The sequence below is a fragment of the Plecotus auritus genome (assembly GCF_963455305.1).
Source record: "Plecotus auritus genome assembly, chromosome: 3".
Lineage (NCBI taxonomy): Eukaryota > Metazoa > Chordata > Mammalia > Chiroptera > Vespertilionidae > Plecotus > Plecotus auritus.
Window position 1 is genome coordinate 131,318,310 of NC_137772.1, and position 22,257 is coordinate 131,340,566.

Consider the following 22,257-nt stretch of genomic DNA (forward strand, 5'->3'; position numbering starts at 1 on the left):
CGCAACCAAGGTACATACACTTGACCGGAATCGAACCTGGGACTTTTCAGTCCACAGCTGATGCTCTATCCACTGAACCAAACTGGTTAGGGGGAATTTTTGTGAGTTTATTTGAGCCAAACTGTCGACATATGCCGGGAAGCAAAACCTCAACGAGTTGAGATAATGCTCCCTCCTCTAATTCCCTCTTAATGTGCACGAATTTTGTTCACCAGGCCACTAGTTTTGTTTATAATACTTTTTTTCCTTAAATGTCATAGTGAGATTGCTGCCTCTCACATGAATTTATATTTTTTATAAATGTCATAGTGAGATTGCTGCCTCTCACATGAATTTATATTTTTTCTTTACATTGAGGTGTAACTTGGAGCACAATGCACAAATCTTAAATGTCAGTGGGTTCAATCTTTACACTCATGGAACCGCCACGCACATCAAGATATAGAATATTTACAGCATTCTAGTCAGCTCCTTTATATCCTTCTGTCAGAACTCTCCCCCAAAGTTACCACTATTCTGATCTCTATCATTGGGTGATTATTTCATTAGCATGACATTTTTGTAACAAGAGGCTCAGGCTGAAAACTACAAAAAACATTGAGAGTTCTGATATATATATATATTTTCCTTTTTTTAATCCTCATCCGAGGACTTGCTTACTGATTTTAGAAAGAGGGTTGGAGGGAAAGAGAGAGGAGGAGAAACATTGATCTATTCCCTTCCCGTATGTACCCCAACTGGGGGGATTGAACCTGCATCCTACTTATATGCTCTGACTGGGAATTGAACCCACAACCTTTCCATGTACAGCACTATGCTCCAATCAACTGAGCCACACTGGCTAGGCCTGGAGTTCTGATATTGTTAGGTTGTTAGGTATGCCCTTTAAAAAAAAATTCATTTTTTGGCTGACAGTTGATGAACACCTTTTGAGCTTGTGTTGTACACATGATTTTGAAACACTTTGATTTTGACAACTTTTTAATGGGAAGCAAATTTTCAGTCTTCTGAATCATAAATTGTAGTGTGATGTTCCCTGTTTTGGTTAAATCACTTTGTCTTTCTCCCTTATTTTTTTAAAAAATATATTTTATTGACTTTTTTACAGAGAGGAAGGGAGAGGGATAGAGAGTTAGAAACATCAATCAGCTGCCTCCTGCACACCCCTGACTGGGGATGTGCCCGCAACCAAGGTACATGCCCTTGACCGGAATCGAACCTGGGACCCTTCAGTCCGCAGACTGACGCTCAATCCACTGAGCCAAACCGGTCAGGTCTCTCCCTTATTTTTTACTAGAGGCCTGATGCATGAAGATTCGTGCAAGAATAGGCCTTCCTTCCCCTGGCTGCCGGCACTGGTTTCCCTCTGGCACCCAGAACCTGGGCTGCTTCGCTCCGGCTGCTGCCAGGCACCCAGGACCTGGGCAGTTTTGCTCCAGCTGCCGCCAGGCATCTGGGACCAGGGCTGCTTTGCTCCGGCCACTGCCGCCACCCATTGGGGCCGTGCTCCGAGCAGCACCGCGTGGCCGCTTGGAACATGCCCCCACCCCTGGTGTGTGTTTGTCCGCTGGGGTGGGGGTGTGCTCTGCGCTGTGTAGCCGCTCGGAGCAGGCCCTCATTCCTGGTGTGTGTTTGTCCGCTGGGGTGGGGGTGTGCTCTTAGCCGTGCCGTGTGGCCGCTCGGAACATGCCCCCACCCCTGGTGTGTGTGTGTCTGTTGGGGCTGGGGGGTGGCACGCAGTCCCCTCCCGCCCATCTGCACGCGCAGCTCCTCCTGAGGGGTCGTAATGCAGCCTCTGGTCGTGACGCCCAGCTAATTTGCATATTACCTGTTTTTATATATATATATATATATATATATATATATATATATATATATATATAGATAACAAAAAGTGTTATTTGGAATGTCTATTTTATTGGAGTTTTTACATTAACAACTTCTGTTTATATTCAATGCATCAAGGAACATTTATTCTAGCCCTTAAAAGTTGATTTTTTTTTTATTTTGCAAATCAGCATTCTCCCTTCTCCATTTTCATTCCCATTCCCATTCCTCAGAGCTAATCACTTTCAATTCTTTTAGTGTTTCCTATTTTAATATTTATATTTCAAAATAAAATGTTCATTTTGCTACTTCTTCATTTTTTAGTTTTAAATATTATATACTGATTTCCTACTATTGGAAGTGGGGAATGGGTGTAAGAAATCTAAATCCTCACAAATTCCAGGTCCCCTGTTTCCTTATAGTGTAGTTAGATCAATTTTTTATTAATCAAAAATTATTACTGTGACTATAAATACAGATATTATTTGTATTCCAGCCTTATGGCGTGTTATGATTGTTTCTTTATACCAATTTTTATTTTCTTTGGAGTTAATAATCTCTCCATTGTGTACATTTTATTTATAACTATCAAAAATTTATTTTCAGATTATACAGCAGAGGTGTAAATCTCTCAGGATGCTTTTACCCATCAGATAATCTGTCAGTTTCATTTTCTCGGAGCCATTTCTCTGGAGTTTTCTTTCCTGCTCCAGTGCAGACTGGTTGTTTCTTAAGGTCAGCTGTCAGCCTGGAACTTCATTTCACTATTATTCTGGAGATTCCCTTTGCCTTTCCATGTTTCAAGTCTGTTTTACTTGGTTTACTCCTATTTTGGTGAAACATTTCTTTTCTAGTTTAGTGAGCAAGAAGGTAAAATGGCATGTAAATTTTTGGCTTGTCTAAAAATGTTCTAAAACTTTATTGGTGGTTTGGTGGGGTTTAGAAATCTAAATTGTTAATCATTTTACTTCAGTATTTTGAAAACATCTTACCTAATAATAGACAAACATGTAAATTGACCGTACCTCCGCTACGCCACCAGCCAATCAGGAGTGATATGCAAATTAACCCAACAAGGATGGCGGTTAATTTGCATACTCAGCCACCAAGAGTGATGGGGGCGGGATGCAGGTGTTCTGCCCCACCCTTGGTCTCTCAGGGCCTCTGGCAGCATGGGAAGGAGGGGCTGGAGCGGAAAGAGGCAGCTCCAGGGCCTGAGCAGAAAGGGGCTGGGCTGGAGTGGAAAGGCGGTGCTCGCAGCCAGGGAAAGGAAAGCCCATTCTAGCATGAATCTTCGTGCATCGGGCTTCTAGTTACTCCATAGTCTTCTCTGGCTTCTACTGTTACTGTTGGAAAGGTGCTATGTTAATTCCTGTTCTGTTCTATATGATATTCTTTTTCTTGAAGACATGAGGACCTAATTTTTATTCCGGTGGTTTGAGATTTCACAGTGATATTCATAGCTATGTGTTTATTTTTATTCAGTATTTTTATTGCACTTGAAAACACTAATCTGAACTCAAGTCTTTGATTTCTTATTACTTCTCTAGTATTAGTTTTAAAAAATATATATTTTTATTGATTTCAGAGAGGAAGGAAGAGAGAAAGAGAGAGAGAGATGATTCAAACATGAATCATTGACCAATTGCCTCCTGCATGTGTCCTGACTGGGAATCAAATCATGACCTCCTGCTTCAAAGGTCAATGCTCAACCATTGAACCACACTGGCTGGGCTTGGACAATTTCTTCCATTTGAACTCTTTTATTAGTTGGATTTTGGGCTAATAGCTTGATGTAAAAATATTAGACTGTTAGATTGATCCTATAATTTACTTATTTCTTTCTTAGGGTAGAGCCCTTTATTTTTGAACTCTTCTGAGAGTAAATCTCTAATCTTCTGCTTGTTGGAGAGGGATAGTTGCCTGGCTGTGCTTAGTGATGGTGGTCTAAGTGCTTTTTTTATACAGGTTTTCAGCCAATCTTGTTCTTTGTTCATTGCCATCCCTAATTTTACAGGTACTGATGCTCCCATTTCATAAGCCTTTTCAAGTTCTATGTTGCAAAAGCTTCTCCTATTTCAGATGCTTGCTTGTTTTTTTGTTTTTTGCTTGCTGGGTTATAACATGTACAACCTGCTTTCTCTTGGCCTGTCTGTCCTCTTAGAGTTATGCCTTTGTGTTCCTTTGCTGTCTTTTTAGTGGAGTTTTGATAGGGAGCTTTTAAGTGTAATACTACTATTACCTTATCCTCTTATATAAAAAGGAGCTAATATGCAAATGGTCATCATGCTGTTACACTGCAATGGCTCAGACACTCAACACTGGGGAGAGAGGAATGGGGACCAGCCAGGCACAAATGAGCTCGCGAGAGAGGAATGGGGCGCCTGCGGCTTCAGCCTTGGCGAAGCTGCCCGCCCACGGTCCCTGCGGTTGCGGCCGGCCCAGGCAAAACCGACCCGGCTCCTGGGTGCCTGCGGCCGGACAAAGGGAGGGAAGCCCGGGTCCCAGGTGCCTTTGACTGGGCGGAGGAGGGAATCCTGGGTCCCAGGTGCGGGGCGAGGCAGAGGCGGTTAGGGGTGATCAGGCCGGTAGGGGAGCAGTTCGGGCCGATCAGGCAGGTAACAGGTGGTTAGGGGCGATCAGGCAGGCGAGTGGTTAGGGGCCAGTGGTCTCTGATCGTGAGAGGCAGTCGGACATCCCCCAAAGGGTCCCAGATTGGAGAGGATGCAGGCTGGGCCGAGGGACCCCCTTCCCCCGTGCATGAATTTCATGCACCGGGCCTCTAATTTCTGTTATAATTGTCTCTCTCTCTCTTTTTTTTTTTTCTTCCCTTTTAAAGACTTTATTAGACATGAATTGGCAGGTGTATTAGTCAGCTTGAGTCCCAAAAACATAATAGCCATGACAAGGCAGCCTAGGCAGCAGACATTTATTTCTCCCGTTCTGGAGGCTGGAAGTCCGAGATCAGGGCGTCGGCGCAGGCAGTTTCTGGTGAGAGGCCTGTCCTCACCGGGCCTTCCTCTGTGACACGGGGTGGGAGTGAGGTGTGGGGAGAGGGTGGGGGCGAGCAGGACACACCCTTATGACCTTGTTTAACCTTAATTACCTCTATTTTTCTTACTTTTAATTTAATAAAACTTTATCGTTCAGATTATTACAATTGTTCCTCTTTTTTCCCCCCTATAGCTCCCCTCCACGTGGTTCCCACCCTACCCTATGCCCTTACCTCCCCCCAACTGTCTTCATCCATAGGTGTACACTTTTTGTCCAGTCTCTTCCCACACCTCCCACACCCTTTCCCCCCCAAGAATTGTCAGTCCACTCCCTTTCTATGCCCCTGATTCAATTATATTCACCAGTTTATTCTGTTCATAAGATTTTTAATTCACTTGATTTTTAGGTTCACTTGTTGATAGATATGTATTTGTTGTTCATAATTTTTATCTTTACCTTTTTTTTTTAAAAATCTTTATTCAGATTATTACAATTATTTCTCCTTTTTCCCCCCATAGCTCCCCTCCACCCGGTTCCCACCCCACCTTCTGCCCTTACCCCCACCCCACTGTCCTCATCCATAGGTGTATGATTTTTGTCCAGTCTCTTCCTGAACCCCCCATACCCCTTTCCCCCTGAGAATTATCAGTCCACTCCCTTTCTATGCCCCTGATTCTATTATATTCACCAGTTTATTCTGTTCCTCAGGTTTTTAATTCACTTGATTTTTAGGTTCACTTGTTGATAGATAGGTATTTGTTGTTCATAATTTTTATCTTTACTTTTTTCTTCCTCTTCTTAAAGAATACCTTTCAGCATTTCATATAATACTGGTTTGGTGGTGATGAACTCCTTTAGCTTTTTCTTATCTGTGAAGCTCTTTATCTGCCCTTCAATTCTGAATGATAGCTTTGCTGGGTAGAGTAATCTTGGTTGTAGGTTCTTGCTATTCATCACATTGAAAATTTCTTGCCACTCCCGTCTGGCCTGCATAGTTTCTGTTGAGAAATCAGGTGACAGTTGTATGGATGCTCCCTTGTAGGTAATTAACTGTTTTTCTCTTGCTGCTTTTAATATTCTCTCTTTGTCTTTTGCTCTTGGCATTTTAATTATGATGTGTCTTGGTGTGGTCCTCTTTGGATTCCTTTTGTTTGGGGTTCTGTGCGCTTCCTGGACTTGTAAGTCTATTTCTTTAACCAGGTGGGGGAAGTTTTCGGACATTATTTCTTCCAATAGGTTTTCAGTATCTTGCTCTCTCTCTTCTTCTGGCACCCCCATAATTCTGATGTTGGTACGCTTGAAGTTGTCCCAGAGTCTTCTTACACTATCTTCAACTTTTTGGATTTTTTTTTCTTTTTGCTTTTTCGGTTGAGTGTTTTTTGCTTCTTTGTATTTCAATTCTCTGACTTGATTCTTGTGTTCCTCTAGTCTTTTTTTGGGTCTCTGTATAATATTTTTTATTTCAGTCAGTGTATGTTTAATTTTTAGTTGGTCCTTTTTCATATCTTTGAGGGTCTCGTTATATTTATCGGCCTTTTCTAGGATATTCTTGAAAAGCCTTATAACCGTGGTTTTGAATTCTATATCCAGTCGTTTGTTTTCCTCCATTTCTTTCGTTTGTGATCTGTTTCTTTGACGCCGCATTTTCACTGCTTCCCTGAGTTGGTAGGGTAAATTTGTGTGCTAGGTTTCCTATATGGCCCAGTGGGTCGGCCTCCCCAGTTATCTGACTTGGACACTCTTGGTGCACCCCTTTGTGGACTGTGTGTACAGCCTTGTTGTAATTAAGTCTTGATTGTTGTTGGTATCACTGGGAGGAATTGACCTCCAGGCCAGTTGGCTGTAAGGATCAGCTGTGTCTACGCTGGGAGAAGTTGGGTGCTGGAGATAGCCTTATAGGATTAGACTTGCCAAATTGCAATAGCCTCTGTGCTCAGCTTGGATGGGGTGGATTCTCAGGGCAGAGCAGACAGTCTTGGCTTCCCATCAGCCTTGCCCTTGTGCGCTCGTGTGCGCCTTCAGACCTCTGCCTTCCCCGGCTCCCGAGTCTCCGCCCAAGAGTCCAGATTCCCCCCGTAAGGGCGTGGGTCCCCAGGGGCTCGCCTGGAACTGGGGTTCAGTGCAGTCAGAACTGGGGTTCAGTGCTGTCGGGGGCTTCCTTCCCCCTTCCGCCAGAGAAAGTCTGCCAGGCTCTCAGCCGCCCTTCCTCTCTGCGTGCACAAAGACCCTTTGCCGTACCTCCAATTCTCTGTGAGCTTTACTCTTTCCTTCTAGTTGTAGAATTTTCACTCAGCCAGCTTTCCTGTGGTTCTGGATGGTGTCCGTTCTGTCTTTTAGTTGTAGTTTTGAAATTGTTATGCGAGGCAGCAGTTTAGGTGCTTACCTATGCCGCCATCTTGGTTTCTCCTTTACCTTTTTCTTCTTCCTCTTCTTAAAGAATACCTTTCAGCATTTCATATAATACTTGTTTGGTGGTGATGAACTCCTTTAGCTTTTTTTTTTTATCTGTGAAGCTCTTTATCTGACCTTCAATTCTGAATGATAGCTTTGCTGGGTAGAGTAATCTTGGTTGTAGGTTCTTGCTATTCATCACTTTGAATATTTCTTGCCTCTCCTTTCTGGCCTGCATAGTTTCTGTTGAGAAATCAGCTGACAATCGTATGGGTGCTCCCTTGTAGGTAATTAACTTTTTCTCTTGCTGCTTTTAATATTCTCTCTTTGACTTTTGCCCTTGGCATTTTAATTATGATGTGTCTTGGTGTGGTCCTCTTTGGATTCCTTTTGTTTGGGGTTCTCTGAGCTTCCTGGACTTGTAAGTCTATTTCTTTCACCAGGTGGGGGAAGTTTTCAGTCATTATTTCTTCCAATAGGTTTTCAGTATCTTGCTCTTCCTCTTCTTCTGGCACCCCCATAATTTGGATGTTGGTATGCTTGAGGTTGTCCCAGAGGCTCCCTACACTATCTTCAAAGTTTTGGATTCTTTTTACTTTTTGCTTTTCCAGCTGAGTGTTTTTTGCTTCTTTGTATTTCAACTCTTTGACTTGATTCTTACGGTCCTCTAGTCTGCTGTTAGGTCTCTGTATAATATTTTTTATTTCAGTCAGTGTATGTTTAATTTCTAGTTGGTCCTTTTTCATATCCTCGAGGGTCTCGCTAAAGTTATTGGCCTTTTCTAGGAAATTCTTGAAAAATCTTATAACCGTGGTTTTGAACTCTATATCTAGTCGTTTGTTTTCCTCCATTTCTTTCATTTGTGATCTTTTTCTTTGTCTCTGCATTTTCGCTCCTTCCCTGAGTTGGTAGAGTAGCTTTGTGTGGTAGCTGTACTCTAGGGCACAGTGGCTCAGCCTCCCCAGATACCTGACTTGGACACTCTTGGTGCACTCCTTTGTGGAATGTGTGCTCAGCCTTGTTGTAGTTAAGTCTTGATTATTGTTGGTATCACTGGGAGGAATTGACCTTCAGGTCAGTTGGCTGTGAGGATCAGCTGTGTCTACGCTGGGAACACTTCTGTGCTGGAGACACTCTTATGAGACAAGACTTGCAAAATTACAAAAGCCTCTGTGCTCAGCTTGGATGTGGCGGAGTTTCAGGGCAGAGCAGACAGCCTTGGTTTCCCGTCAGCCCTATCCTATGAGGCCCCTGGGTCTCAGTGTCCCTCGGTAATTGCCGCAAGCACCTCTGAGAAAAAGCCGCCCTTGAGTTTCACCCACTGCCAGACAGTCCAGTTTCTCTTCGAATGAGTTGGGGTTCCCAGAAACTTGCCCGGAATTGGAGTTCAGCGCAGTTGGGAGCTTCTGTCTCCCTCCCGCTTTAGAAAGCCAGCGCGCACTCAGATTATAACAATTGTTTATTTTTTTATTTCCCTTTTAAAGACTTTATTAGACATGAACTTGCAGGTGTATTAGTCGGCATTCAGCAGTCAGTCCTCTCTGTGCGTGTGCGCGCCTCCAGACCTCTGCCTTCTGCAGCTCCTGAGTCTCAGTGTGCTTTCCCTTTTCCTGACAGTACAGATTCCTCCTGAATGAGTCTGGTTTCCCAGCGTCTCGCCCGGGACTGGAGTTCAGTGCAGTCGGGAGCTTCCTTCTCCCTCCTGCTTTAGAAAGCCAGGCGTGCACTCAGCCGCCTTGTGCACATAGCCGCCCGTCCTCTTCCCGTGCGAGTCTCTGTACCTCAGCCTTTTGCAGCTCCTCTGAGTCTCAATGTGCTTTCCTGTTTTCTTCTAGTTGTAGAATTTCCACTCAGCCAGCTTTCCTGTGGTTCTGGATGGTGTCCGTTTTGTCTTTTAGTTGTAGTTTTGATATTGTTGTGTGAGCCAGCAGTTTAGGTGTTTACCTATGCCACCATCTTGGTTTCTCTATAATTGTCTCTTGCTAGCCAGACTTAGTTTGTCATTGGACTGACGTTTTGGCTTTGATTGACATTACTCTTTAGTCAAGTTTTGATTAAAGTCTTCTCTTTGTCGTGTTTAATTTAAGTATATGCCATGTATGTTTTTATAGGGCATGGTTTCTAAGTGATATTTTTCTGGTGACCATTGTGATGTATAGCAGTGGTTGGCAAACTCATTAGTCAACAGAGCCAAATATCAACAGTACAACGATTGAAATTTCTTTTGAGAGCCAAATTTTTTAAACTTAAACTTCTTCTGACGCCACTTCTTCAAAATAGACTCACCCAGGCAGTGGTATTTTGTGGAAGAGCCACACTCAAGGGGCCAAAGAGCCCCACGTGGCTCGTGAGCCACAGTTTGCTGACCACTGATATATAGCATTGCAAATGCTTGAAATAAATGGTTTATATTTTGAAGTTACTCATGGTAATCCTTGAATCTGTCAGCTGAATAAAAAGAAATGTAAGGTTTTGTGTTTTTATAGTATTAGGGTTGGTTATATTGTTAGAGTATTATATGCAGGAAGCCAAACTCATGGCTTTTATTTCCATGTGATAGCTTTGTCTTATTCCTTGGCCATACCCTGATTCTGTTGGCTGTCGTTTTCACAGCTAGCTATGTTCCAGTAATCAGAACTGGTTGGGAAAGCATGACTGGATCTGTGCATCCTTACTAAGGGAAATTTAGGTTAAAGTGCTTTGAATGCAAAGCAGATTATTATGCAATGGTGATCATTGTATTGGATAGTAAAGATTATTGAGAGGGCTTCTATTTCTTCTCCCACTTCCTTTACTAGTCCTCTCCCCTTGCTTCAGCCAAATTGACTGCCTTATTGTTCCTCAAACACTTGGCATGCTTCTTAACTTAGGGCCCTTGCTCTGGCTACTCCCTTTGTGTATGGCTAGGGTAACTGCTTTATTTCCTTCACATCTTTGCTCAGGTTTCAACTTTGCCATGAGGCTTTTTGTGACTAATTAATACTTCAATTTACCCTCATTCTGCTCCTTGCGAGGCCTTTTAAATGCTTTTTAAAATTTCTTCTACAGGATGTATCACTTCAAAATTTACACATTTATTGTGTGTCTTCATCCACTAGAATATAAGTTCCATAAAGGCAAAATTTTTGTTTTACTCATAAACATATCTCAAGCACCTAGAATAATAGCTGTGACAGTATAGAAGCACTGTAAAGACAAGAAAGAAAGGCATTTTATTCATTTGCTTCCAGATAACCCTCTATCTAAAGCACCCTCATTGTCTTTTACACTATAAAATTTGAAAATAAATTTTTTCTCTATAATTTTTCTGGTTAGCTCTTAAAAGAAGAGCTTCTTTGAGGGTATGATAAAAGATGCTGAAGAATTAGAAATGTGTTCAACTCTGCATATGAACTTACTAGAGGCCTGATGCATGAAGATTCATGCAAGAATGGGCCTTCCTTCCCCTGGGTGCTGGCACCACTTTCGCTCCGGCCCGGACCTGTCTTTCCCCTCCAGCCCGGAGCCGCCTTTCTGCTCCGGCCCGGAGCTGTCTTTCCCCTCCAGCCCGGAGCCACCTTTCTGCTCCGGCCTGGAGCCACCTTTTCGCCTTCCCACGCTGTCCAGAGGCCTGGAGCAGCTGGGGTGGTGCTGTACGCCTGCGTCATCACCATGGCGATGATGCAAGTGTCCCGTCCCAGCCACGGCCGCTTGGTGCCCGCCTATGTAAATTAACCCACCATCTTTGTTGGGCTAATTTGCATACTCCTGATTGGCTGGTGGTCGATGTGAAGGTATGGTCAATTAGCATGTTACTCTTTTAGGTAGATGTGTGTTTCTACCAAGCTTTCAGATATTTCACTGGTGGGAAATTTTGCTTTGGCTATAGGTTTATCTTTGTCTACAATAGTATTCTAGATCACAAGAGTTGAAAACATTTTCTTCACTTATTTATAACATATGCACCCCCCCTCCATTTTTTAAGCACCTTTAAATTGATTTTAGAGACAGGTGGGGGAGAAACATCGATCTGATGTTCCACCCATTCATGTACCCATTAGTAAATTCCTTTATGTGTCCCGACCTGGGATCAAGCCCACAACCCTGGTACATTGGGACGATGCTCCAACCAACTGAGTCACCTGGCCAGGGCCACAGAACATTTATAATACAGCTAACATTGATATAGTACTTACCATATGCACCCTCCCCAATTGACCCCACACAAAGACATTTATAATACAGCTAACTTTGATATAGCACTGCTATGTCCTGATGCTTTTCATGTTTTATTTATTTCATTTGTCTTCACAATAGCTTCATAATGAGGTGTAGGTACTATTATTAGAACTTTTTAAGTAATAGTGAGGAATCTGAAATGCAAATTATGTAACTTACTCAAGGTCATACAACTAAGTAGCAGAGCTGGGATTTGAACTCTGTCAGTCTGGCTCCAGAGTACATGCTCTTAGCCTTTAAAAAATTGTGGTAAAATATACATAACATAAAACTCACCATTTTTAAGTAAATAATTTAATGGCATTAAATACATTCAGAATGTTGTACAACCTGTTAAGAGAAACTGAAGGGTATGATACTATCTATCCATTTATGATACTGTTTATCATTACTGTGCATTTTCAGAACTTCACCCTCCCTGTATCCTCTGGAAAAACCTCTATTCTACTTTCTTTCTCTATGAATTTATTTACTCTAGGTATGTCATGTAAGTGGAATCATACAATATTCATCTTTTTGTGTTTATTTCACTTACAGTGTTTTCAAGGTTCATCCATGTTGTATCAGAATTTTATTCCTTTTAAGGGCTGAATAATATTTCATTGTATGTGTATATCACATTTTTTAATCCATTAATCTTTTGATGGACATTAGGGTTGTTTCCACCTTTTGGCTATTGTGAATAATGCTGCTGTGACTATTCGTATGCAAGTATCTGTCTGAATCCTAGCTTTCAGTTCTTTCGGGTATATACCTAGAGATGGAATTGCTGGATCATGTAGTAATTCTTTGTTTAATTTTTCTCCTAAGTCTTTTGATATAGTAAAATATAGTAATGTATATTCAAAAAGAAAAATTACTTGGAGTTCAAATAACTATGTCACAGTCCTTTTTATTATATTGTCAGTGAAACTGGAAACTGCCTATATGCAGGAGTGGGAAACCTTTTTTCTGCCAAGGGCCATTTGGATATTTATAACATCATTCGCAGACCATACAAAATTATCAACTTAAAAATTAGCCTGCTGTATTTGGTCAAACATTTAGTTAACTCACCCCTAATGGCTTGGCAGGGCCAGATCAAATGATTTCTCGGACCTTGTATGGCCTGGTGGCCGGACATTCCCCACCCCTGTTTTATAGATTGTGAAAGATGTACAGTATCAGCTTCTGGAAATAGGGGGCTTTGATATATGTATATTATGTACAATGCCAGGTTTGATGTGAGCATCAGCTAAATTGGCCAGTTTATCTCATTACTTCCTACATGAATACATTCTATGCTACATTTCAGTAAATCTAATATTATAATCCGATCTTTCCATGTTATTCCTTTATAATCTTCCATGTAAAACTTTTCTCCTTTTGAAAAATCATACTCTCTTCTTCAAAATATCCTCTGAATCCATTGTTTGCTTGACTTTTTTATTAAAATTTAAAATTTATTTGGTACATTTTCTAATTTCAGGGATTATGTTTCTTTTGTACTATATATAATATTTATTCTCATGTCTATTTTTGGTCTGTTTTTAACTCTTACATTTTGAGTTCCTTGAGGATAAGGAGTACATATATGTGCTTAGTTTTCTCAAGGTATATAGTGTACAAAGTGTAAATTCATTAAATGTTTTTGAATGCCTGGTTCATTTAAGGTAGGTACAATAACATTAATTAAATAATAAAGTTTAAAACTTCCAAAAATAATCGTCTCATTCCATACTTTAAATGTTGACAAGTTTTAGTTTTGCCAGATATTTATCGAAAGGGAATTTGAACTCTAGGCTCAGAATAATTTTTGTATTTAGCAAGTATGATGTAGAGTCAGAGTACACGAATCTACTTTCTTTCCCTAAATAATTTTTACTTTCTTTTCAGATTGTTGCCAGCAAAGGAGGTTTTGAAATGGTCACAAAAGAAAAGAAATGGTCTAAAGTGGGTAGCCGCTTGGGATATCTCCCAGGAAAAGGAACTGGGTCTCTTTTGAAGTCACACTATGAAAGAATTCTGTACCCATATGAGCTTTTCCAGTCTGGTGTCAGCCTTATGGTGAGATGCATCACTTTATTTTTTTTTTTTTAGTAGATAAAGCCAGTCTGCTATGTACAAACTTTAGACTGTGTTCACTATAAGTTAGCATTTGACTGTGCATAGAAAGTTGAAAAAGATTTCTCCATGTACCAGGATTTTGGGGAGCAAGGTGTAGTTTAAAAATCAGCTATTTTTGGTGGGTTACAAAATAAAAGCTGATGGGAATGAAGGCTGTTTTTCTTATTTATTTAAAATAAAGTCCTTTACACTTTTTGAAAAATTTCTCCTTTTTTTAAAAAAAAATATTTTTTATTGATTTCAGAGAGCAAGGGAGAGGGAGAGAAAGGGATTGAAATATCAGTGATGAGAGAGACTCATGGCTACCTCCTGCAGGCCCCTTACTGGCAATGGAGCCCGCAACCCGGGCATGTGCCCTGACCAGGAATCAAACATGGGACCCTTCAGTCCTCAGGCCGATGCTCTATCCACTGAGCCAAACCGGCTAGGACAAATTCCTCCTCTTTGTTTTGTGTATTTTTTAACAGCTTTATTGAGGTGTAATTTACATATCATAGAATTCACTCATTGTAGGTAGTCAGTAAGCTTTAATGAATTATACAGCACAATCTAGTTTTAGAACACTTCCATCAGCCCAAAAAGTTTCTTTGTACTTGGTTCCTGCTTCTACCTCCAAACCTAGACAATTCCTGACCTATTTTTTGACTCTATAGTTTTGCCTTTTGTAGAAATTGCACATAGATGGCATCATACAATATGATTTTGTGTTTGGCTTCTTTCACTTAGACCAGTGGTCGGCAAACTCATTAGTCAGCAGAGCCAAATATCAACAGTACAACAATTGAAATTTCTTTTGAGAGCCAAATTTTTTAAACTTAAACTTCTTCTAACGCCACTTCTTCAAAATAGACTCCCCCAGGCCGTGGTATTTTGTGGAAGAGCCACACTCAAGGGGCCAAAGAGCCGCATGTGGCTCGCGAGCCGCAGTTTGCCAGCCACGGACTTAGAGTAATGTTTTTAAGGTTCATCCATGCTTTAGCATGTATTAGTACTTCATTTCTTTTTATGGTTGAATGATATATGGTTATACCACATTTGTTTATCCATGTACTAGTTGATGGAAAGTTGGGTTCTTTCCAGTTTATGGTTATTATGAATAATGCTGTGAAATCAAGTACAAGTCTTTGTGTGGACATATGTTTTCATTTCTCTTGGGTGGATATCTAGGAATGGAATTGCTGGGTTATATGGTAAGTTTATGTCTAACTTTTTAAGAAACCGCCAAACAGTTTTCCAAAGTGGCTGAACCATTTTACATTTGCACCAGTAATGTAGAGGCTTCCACTTTCTCCATGTCTTTGCCAGCAGTTGGTATTGTCAGTTTTTTTGCTTATAGCCATTTTAGTAGGTGTGTAGTGGTATCTCATTGTGATTTTCATTTTCATTTCTCTAATGACCAATGGTGTTCTGCATCTATATATTTTCCTTTATGAAGTGTCTGTTGAGATATTTTTTATTGGGTTGTTTTTCATCTTATACTTGTTCTGAGTTCTAGATACAAGTTCTTTATCAGAAAATGATTTTAAAAATATTTTCTTGTCGTCTGTAGTTTATCTTTTCATTTTATAATGGTGTCTATTTGAAGAGTAATTTGTCAACTTTTTTCTCTCCCTGTTTGTGGATGGTATTTCTGTTATAACTAAGAAATCTTTTCTTGACCCAAGACCACAAAGATTTTCTTCTTTATTTTCATCTAAACTTTTTAGTTTTAGCCTTTTGTTGAGGTCTTTGATCCATTTTGAATTCTTTTTGTATACAGTATAAGGTAAAGGCATATACTTTTTTTGATTGGCACTGGGTGTATGAATATCGAGTTGTACTAGCACCGTTTGTTTAAAAGACTACCCTTTACCCATTGATTTCCTTTGGCACCTTTGTTGAAAATCAATTGACTTTAAATATGTGGGTTTATTTCTGGTCTCTGTTTTGTTCTTTGATCTATTTGTTTACCCTAATACCAATACTATGTTGTCTTGAGTACTAAAGCTTTTTAGTACATTCTTTTTACATTTTCTTTTCTTTTTTATTGAATTTATTGGATGACATTGGTTATTAAAATTTATGGTAAATTTTGATACCTAGTAGTGTAAGTCCTCAAACTTGGTTCTTTTTTTCCATGATTTCTAAACATTTGCATTTCCAGATAAATTTTAGGATCAGCTTCTCAAATTTCTACAAAAGCCTGCTAGAATTTTAATAGGGATTATCTTAAATCTATAGCTCAATTTGGTGGGAGAATTGTCAACTGGTTTTATGTAGTATTAGGATTTATTGGAAATTTACTATTTTTCTTGAGTCTCAGATCGGATCTCTTATCAGTGAATCTGCTCTCTTTCTGTGCTCTGATTCTTTAGGGTGTACCAATGCCTAATTTAGATCTTAAGGAAAAAGTGGAGCCTGAGGTTCTTGGCACTGAAGTCCAAACTTCCCCAGAGCCGGGCACAAGAATGAATATTCTGCCAAAGAGAACAAGACGTGTCAAGTCTCAGGTATCCATTTCCATCGGCCATTTTTAAGAGGAATTTTAAATGCATAACGGTGCATCTGCTTATGGGAGGTCATTCAAATATTGTTATTCATTAAAATTTAAATAGACCTATCTTTAAATTACTTTTGAGATGAATGGGGAAGAAATTATAAAATTCAGTCTGATTTGATTTTTGGTAATTTTTGAATAGTTTTGGACAGGAATGGCAAATCAGAGGGTGACTCTGGATATTGTAGGGTCAATTTTCCAGACATGCTGATGAAATGGTTAGCAGAAATGAGAGGACTAGGAAAGAGTGGTCTTGTATTTCACTTGTCATTCCTTTAAGAACCAGAATATAAGTTTCTTAGTGTCTTGATCATTCCATTGTAACTTCTATACTGTTCTAGTAACCTAAAATAATTTCAAAGCCTAATGGATGCATCAGAGAAGTGACCTAATTTCTTTTGGTCTACTCTTCCTTACTATTCTTATTTCTCTGTGGTCCCAAAAGTTGTATATTTTTTTTAGAATTCTCACCTGAGGATATGTTTTTATTGATTTTTAGAGAGAGCAAGGGAGAAACATTGATGTGAGAGAAACATTGATTGGTTGCCTCATGTATGCGCTCCAACCAGGGGATCAAATGCACAATGTAGGTATGTGCCCCAACTGGGAATCCAAGCCAACTGGCCAGAGCCCCAGAGTTGTCTTTTTTAAGGTTTTTGTTAAAGACAAGTCAGTAAGCTGGGACAGTGAGGTGCCCCTAGAACTCTGAGATGTGGTCCATTTAAATTAAACATAAAAAGAAGATCAAAATACAATTTAACTGGACCTAATCATTGACTTGAACATATCTAAAAAGTAATGTGTTGAAAGGATAGGAATGGTTTACACTGAAAGTGGGAATCAGAGAAGGAAGATAGGTCACGACAAGAGACACTGTATCAAGAGACACTATCTAGGTGGTAAGGAGTCTTGTCAATGTAGAGGCAGGCTAGTGATACTTCATCCTGCACTTTTAGAGCTCAGGGGACATCTCTCTTTCATATCATGTCTCCTTCCATTGTTCTGAGTTTATGCTTATTAAATAACCTCCTGATGTAATCAATTAAGCGTCTTGGGTATTTTGATAGTAGAAAGATAGGTGTCTTGGATGGGAATATGAATTAATTGGAAATTTGTTGGAAGGTGATAGCCCCATTATAGATTAGTAAACTCTGGTTTAGTAATTAAGTGATTTTTATTGCTATGATTGATATCAGAAGTTCTGATCAGTTTGGGGTCATGATTTATTTTAAGATCTAAAACACTTGAAAAGTAGTCTTGTTGACATGATGACTCAACTTTGAAGAGTTGTTCCCGGTGGCTCTGCCCATCTAATCAATTGCCAGCTTGTGATGAAATCCCTTTTGATATTTCTTCCAAAACCATGAAAAAGTTCTGCTTACTTTTAAAATGCCTTTCTTGATATAAGAATAGGGACTACATAGAATGCTTTTACCCATTGTAATAATAGTCATTAGAGTCACATTGGTTGATATCAGGTGGAAACTAGAAGCAGTTCAGGGTTTGCAATTAAGAATTTCTTAAACTCATTTATTATTACTACTAGAGGCCCGGTGCATGAATTTGTGCACGGTGGGGTCCAGCTGGTCTGCCCCGATTGGCATGGGGCGGGGCCGGCTTGGGGGAGGGGCCGCAGGCGGTTGGTGGGCTGGCCCCACCCCCTGGTCGAACTACCTGTCAAACTCCCAGTTGAGGGGACAATTTGCATATTAGCCTTTTGTTATACCGGAGGCCTGGTGCACAAAATTCTTGCATGGTGGCAGGGGAGTCCTTCAGCCTGGCCTGCACCCTCCAGTCCGGTACCCCTCGAGGGAGGTCCACAGGGATTGGGCCTAAACTGGCAGTCTCACATGCCTCTAGCAATCTGGGACTGCTGTCCTAACTGCTCACCTGCCTGATCATCCCAAACCACCTCTGCTTGCCTGATCGCCCCTAACTGCCTCTGCCTCGGCCCCGCACCCGGGATCCAGGATTCCCTCTTCTGGCCGGCTGCAGGCACCTGGCACCCAGGCTTACCTACCTCTGGCTGGCCACAGGCACCCAGGACCTGGGCCGGCTTTGCCCGGGCAGTCCGCAGCCACAGGGGACCGTGGGTGGGCGGCTTCGCCCAGGCCAGCTGCAGGCGCCTGGGACCGCAGGGCGGGCAGCTTTTCTCCGTCTCCTGGGCTGCTGGCGCTGGCACCCAGGACCGTGGGCAGGAGGGCGGGCGGCTTTGCCCAGCCTGGCTTTGTCAGGAAGGACTTCTGGAAGATGTCTGGTCTAATTAGCATACTACCCTTTTATTAGTATAGAGCAGTGGTCGGCAAACTCATTAGAACAGGGCCAAATATCAACAGTACAACGATTGAAATTTCTTTTGAGAGCAAAATTTTTTTAAACTTAAACTTCTTCTAATGCCACTTCTTCAAAATAGACTCGCCCAGGCTGTGGTATTTTGTGAAAGAGCCACACTCGAGGGGCCAAAGAGCCACATGTGGCTCGTGAGCTGCAGTTTGCCGACCACAGGTATAGAGGATATTGTCAGTCTGCCTCATATCTAGTTTTCTTTCTCAGTAAGAAAGAAAAAGCATTTCTGGTAGAACTCTTTTAACTCCTTGCCCCATGCACAAAACTGTTGGTATTTATTTATTTATTTATTTATCTATCTATCTATTTATTTAAATTTAATAAATCTTTATTGTTCAGATTATTACAATTGTTTCTCCTTTTTCCCCCCGATAGCTCCCCTCCATCCGGTTCCCACCCCACCCTCTGCCCTTACCCCCACCCCCACTGTCCTCATCCATAGGTGTATGATTTTTGTCCAGTCTCTTCCCGCACCCCCACACCCCTTTTCCCCCTGAGAATTATCAGTCCACTCCCTTTCTATCCTCCTGATTCTATTATATTCACCAGTTTATTCTGTTCATAAGATTTTTTTATTCACTTGATTTTTAGGTTCACTTGTTGATTGATATGTATTTGTTGTTCATAATTTTTATCTTTACCTTTTTCTTCTTCTTCCTCTTCTTAAAGAATACCTTTTAGCATTTCATATAATACTGGTTTGGCGGTGATGAACTCCTTTAGCTTTTTCTTATCTGTGAAGCTCTTTATCTGACCTTCAATTCTGAATGACAGCTTTGCTGGGTAGAGTAATCTTGGTTGTAGGTTCTTGCTATTCATACTTTGAATATTTCTTGCCACTCCCTTCTGGCCTGCATAGTTTCTGTTGAGAAATCAGCTGACAGTTGTATGGGTGCTCCCTTGAAGGTAACTAACTGTTTTTCTCTTCTGCTTTTAATATTCTCTCTTGGTCTTTTGCTCTTGGCATTTTAATTATGATGTGTGTTGGTGTGGTCCTCTTTGGATTCCTTTTGTTTGGGGTTCTCTGAGCTTCCTGGACTTGTAAGTCTATTTCTTTCACCAGGTTGGGGAAGTTTTCGGACATTATTTCTTCAAATAGGTTTTCAGTATCTTTTTTTTTTTTTTAAATATATTTTATTGATATTTTACAGAGAGGAAGGGAGAGGGATAGAGAGCTAGAAACATCGATGAGAGAGAAACATCCATCAGCTGCCTCCTGCACACCTCCCACTGGGGATGTGCCCGCAACCAAGGTACATGCCTTTGACCGGAATAGAACCCGGGACCCTTCAGTCCACAGGCCGATGCTCTATCCACTGAGCCAAACCGGTTTCGGTGGTTTTCAGTATCTTGCTCTCTCTCTTCTTCTGGCACCCTCATAATTCTGATGTTGGTACGCTTGTAGTTGTCCCAGAGGCTCCTTACACTATCTTCATATTTTTGGATTCTTTTTTCTTTTTGCTTTTCCAGCTGAGTGTTTTTTGCTTCTTTGTATTTCAAATCTTTGATTTGATTCTTGGGATCCTCTAGTCTGCTGTTGGATCTCTGTATAATATTTTTTATTTCAGTCAGTGTATGTTTAATTTCTAGTTGGTCCTTTTTCATACCTCGAGGGTCTCGCTAAATTTATTGGCCTTTTCTAGGAAATTCTTGAAAAACCTTATAACCGTGGTTTTGAACTCTATATCCAGTTGTTTGCTTTCCTCCATTTCTTTCATTTGTGATCTGTTTCTTTGTTTCTGCATTTTGGCTGCTTCCCTGAGTTGATAGAGTTTCTTTTTGTGCTAGGTGTCCTCTAGGGCCCAGTGGCTTAGCCTCCCCTGTTACCTGAGGTGGACACTCTTGGTGCACCCCTTTGTGGGCTGTGTGCATAGTCTTGTAGTTAAGCCTTGATTGTTGTTGGTATCACTGTGAGGAATTGACCTCCAGGTCAATTTGCTGTGAGAATCAGCTGTGTCTATGCTGAGAGAACTTCTGTGCTGAAGACACCCTTATGAGACAAGACTTGCAAAAGCCTCTGTGCTCAGCTTGGATGGGGTGGAGTCTCAGGGCAGAGCAGACAGCATTGGTTTTCCGTCAGTCCTGCCCTAATAGGCCCCTGTGTCTCAGTGTCCTGTGGTAATCGCTGCAAGCACCTCTGAGAGAAAGCTGCCCTCGAGTTCCTTCCACAGCCAGACAGTCCACTTTCTCCCGAATGAGTCTGGGTCCCCATAGTCTCGTCCGGAACTGGAGTTCAGCGCAGTAGGGAGCTTTTGTCTCCCTCCCACTTGAGAAAGCCAATCGTATACTCAGTTGCCCGCCCTCCCTGCGCACGTGCGCCTCGGTACTTCTGTCTTCTGCAGTTCCTCTGAGTCTCAGTGTGCTTTTCTCTTTTCTGACAGTCCAGTTTCACCCTGTATGAGTCTGGGTCCCCAGAGTCTCGCCCGGAACTGGAGTTCAGTGCAGTCGGGAGCTTTTGTCTCCTTCCGGCTTGAGAAAGCCAGCCGTGCACTCAGTTGCCAGTCCTCTCCGTGTGCGCGTCTCAGTATCTCAACCTCCTACAGCTCCTCTGAGTCTCAGTGTGCTTTTCTCTTTCCTTCTAGTTGCAGAATTTTCACTCAGCCAGCCTTCCTGTGGTTCTGGATGATGTCTGTTTTGTCTTTTAGCTGTAGTTTTGAAATTGTTGTGTGAGGCAGCAGTTTAGGTGTTTACCTATGCCACCATCTTGGTTTCTCCTCTGAATTACTTCTTTTCCAGTTATGATATATCCAATAATCTTAACATTCATTAATAATCTTTTCTTGAATTAGTTACTGTATTGGTAGTTGCAAAATGGATGGTTTTCTAGTTCTGTCATTCTTTGTATATTTATTAGTTATCCTTTTTCTTTAAAGAACAACCCATACTTTTTCTTGAGCTATCTTTTTCATAGAGTAAAATGTATATATTAAATCTACATTTTGATGAATTTTTATACCTTTGGAACCATGACTGTCTCTCTCTTATATCACTGTAGGTCATGATTTTTTTGATACATGTCTTATATTATAACCTTTTATTTGTTTTTTTAAAAATAAATGTTTCTCTCCCTGACCATTTTGGCTTAGTGGATAGAGCGTCGGCCTGCGGACTGAAGGGTACCAGGTTCAATTCTGGTCAAGGGCATGTACCTTGGTTGCGGGACTGGGGATGTGCAGGAGGCAGCTAATGGATGTTTCTCTCTCATCGATGTTTCTGACTCCCTCTTCCTCTCCCTTCCTCTCTGTAAAAAATCAATAAAATATATTTAAAAAATATTTTTCTTGATTTTAGAGAAGAAGGGAGAGTGGAAGAGAGAGATAAAAACATTAGTGATGAAAGAGAATTATTGATTTTCCACCTCTTGCATACCTCCTTCCTCCCAACCCCCCACTGGGGATTGAGCCCAAAACCCAGGCATGTGCCCTGACTGGGAATGGAACCGTGATCTCCTAATTCACAGGTTGATGCTCAATCACTGAGCCACACTGGTTGGGCCCTTTTGTTTCTTGTTTCAAATTTGGCTAATGGGAGCATCTTTAAGCTGATTCATGATGTCCTTTTGACCATGTTTCCATCTGATTTTGAGCACTTATTTAAGCACAGAAAAGGCTGGTGTTCTTGCCAGCTTTAGACCTGGAATCAGCCATTTATCCAAAGAATCCTGTGTAGTTTTATTGGGAAATGGTATTTAGAAACCAAAATCTGAGCACAAAGTGTGTTTGTTCCTACTCAGATACATTATGTATAGGCTCTTTTAGTGGTCAGGGCTGGGAAGTAAATTTTAAAGACATTGTGAATTTATATTTTGAGTTCATACTGATAATTCCACTTCTAATCCA

At 41.1% G+C, this 22,257-nt stretch overlaps 1 protein-coding gene across 2 annotated transcripts in view; it reads left to right on the forward strand.

The window, feature by feature from the left end:
* KDM5A (lysine demethylase 5A) overlaps positions 1–22,257 on the forward strand; it is a 109,239-nt gene that overhangs the window by 11,427 nt on the left and 75,555 nt on the right. For both annotated transcript variants that reach the window (XM_080661401.1, XM_080661402.1), the window contains exons 4-5: positions 13,306–13,476; positions 15,891–16,025. In XM_080661401.1, the coding sequence (XP_080517527.1) occupies positions 13,306–13,476; positions 15,891–16,025 (306 nt within the window). The remainder of the gene's footprint in view (positions 1–13,305; positions 13,477–15,890; positions 16,026–22,257) is intronic.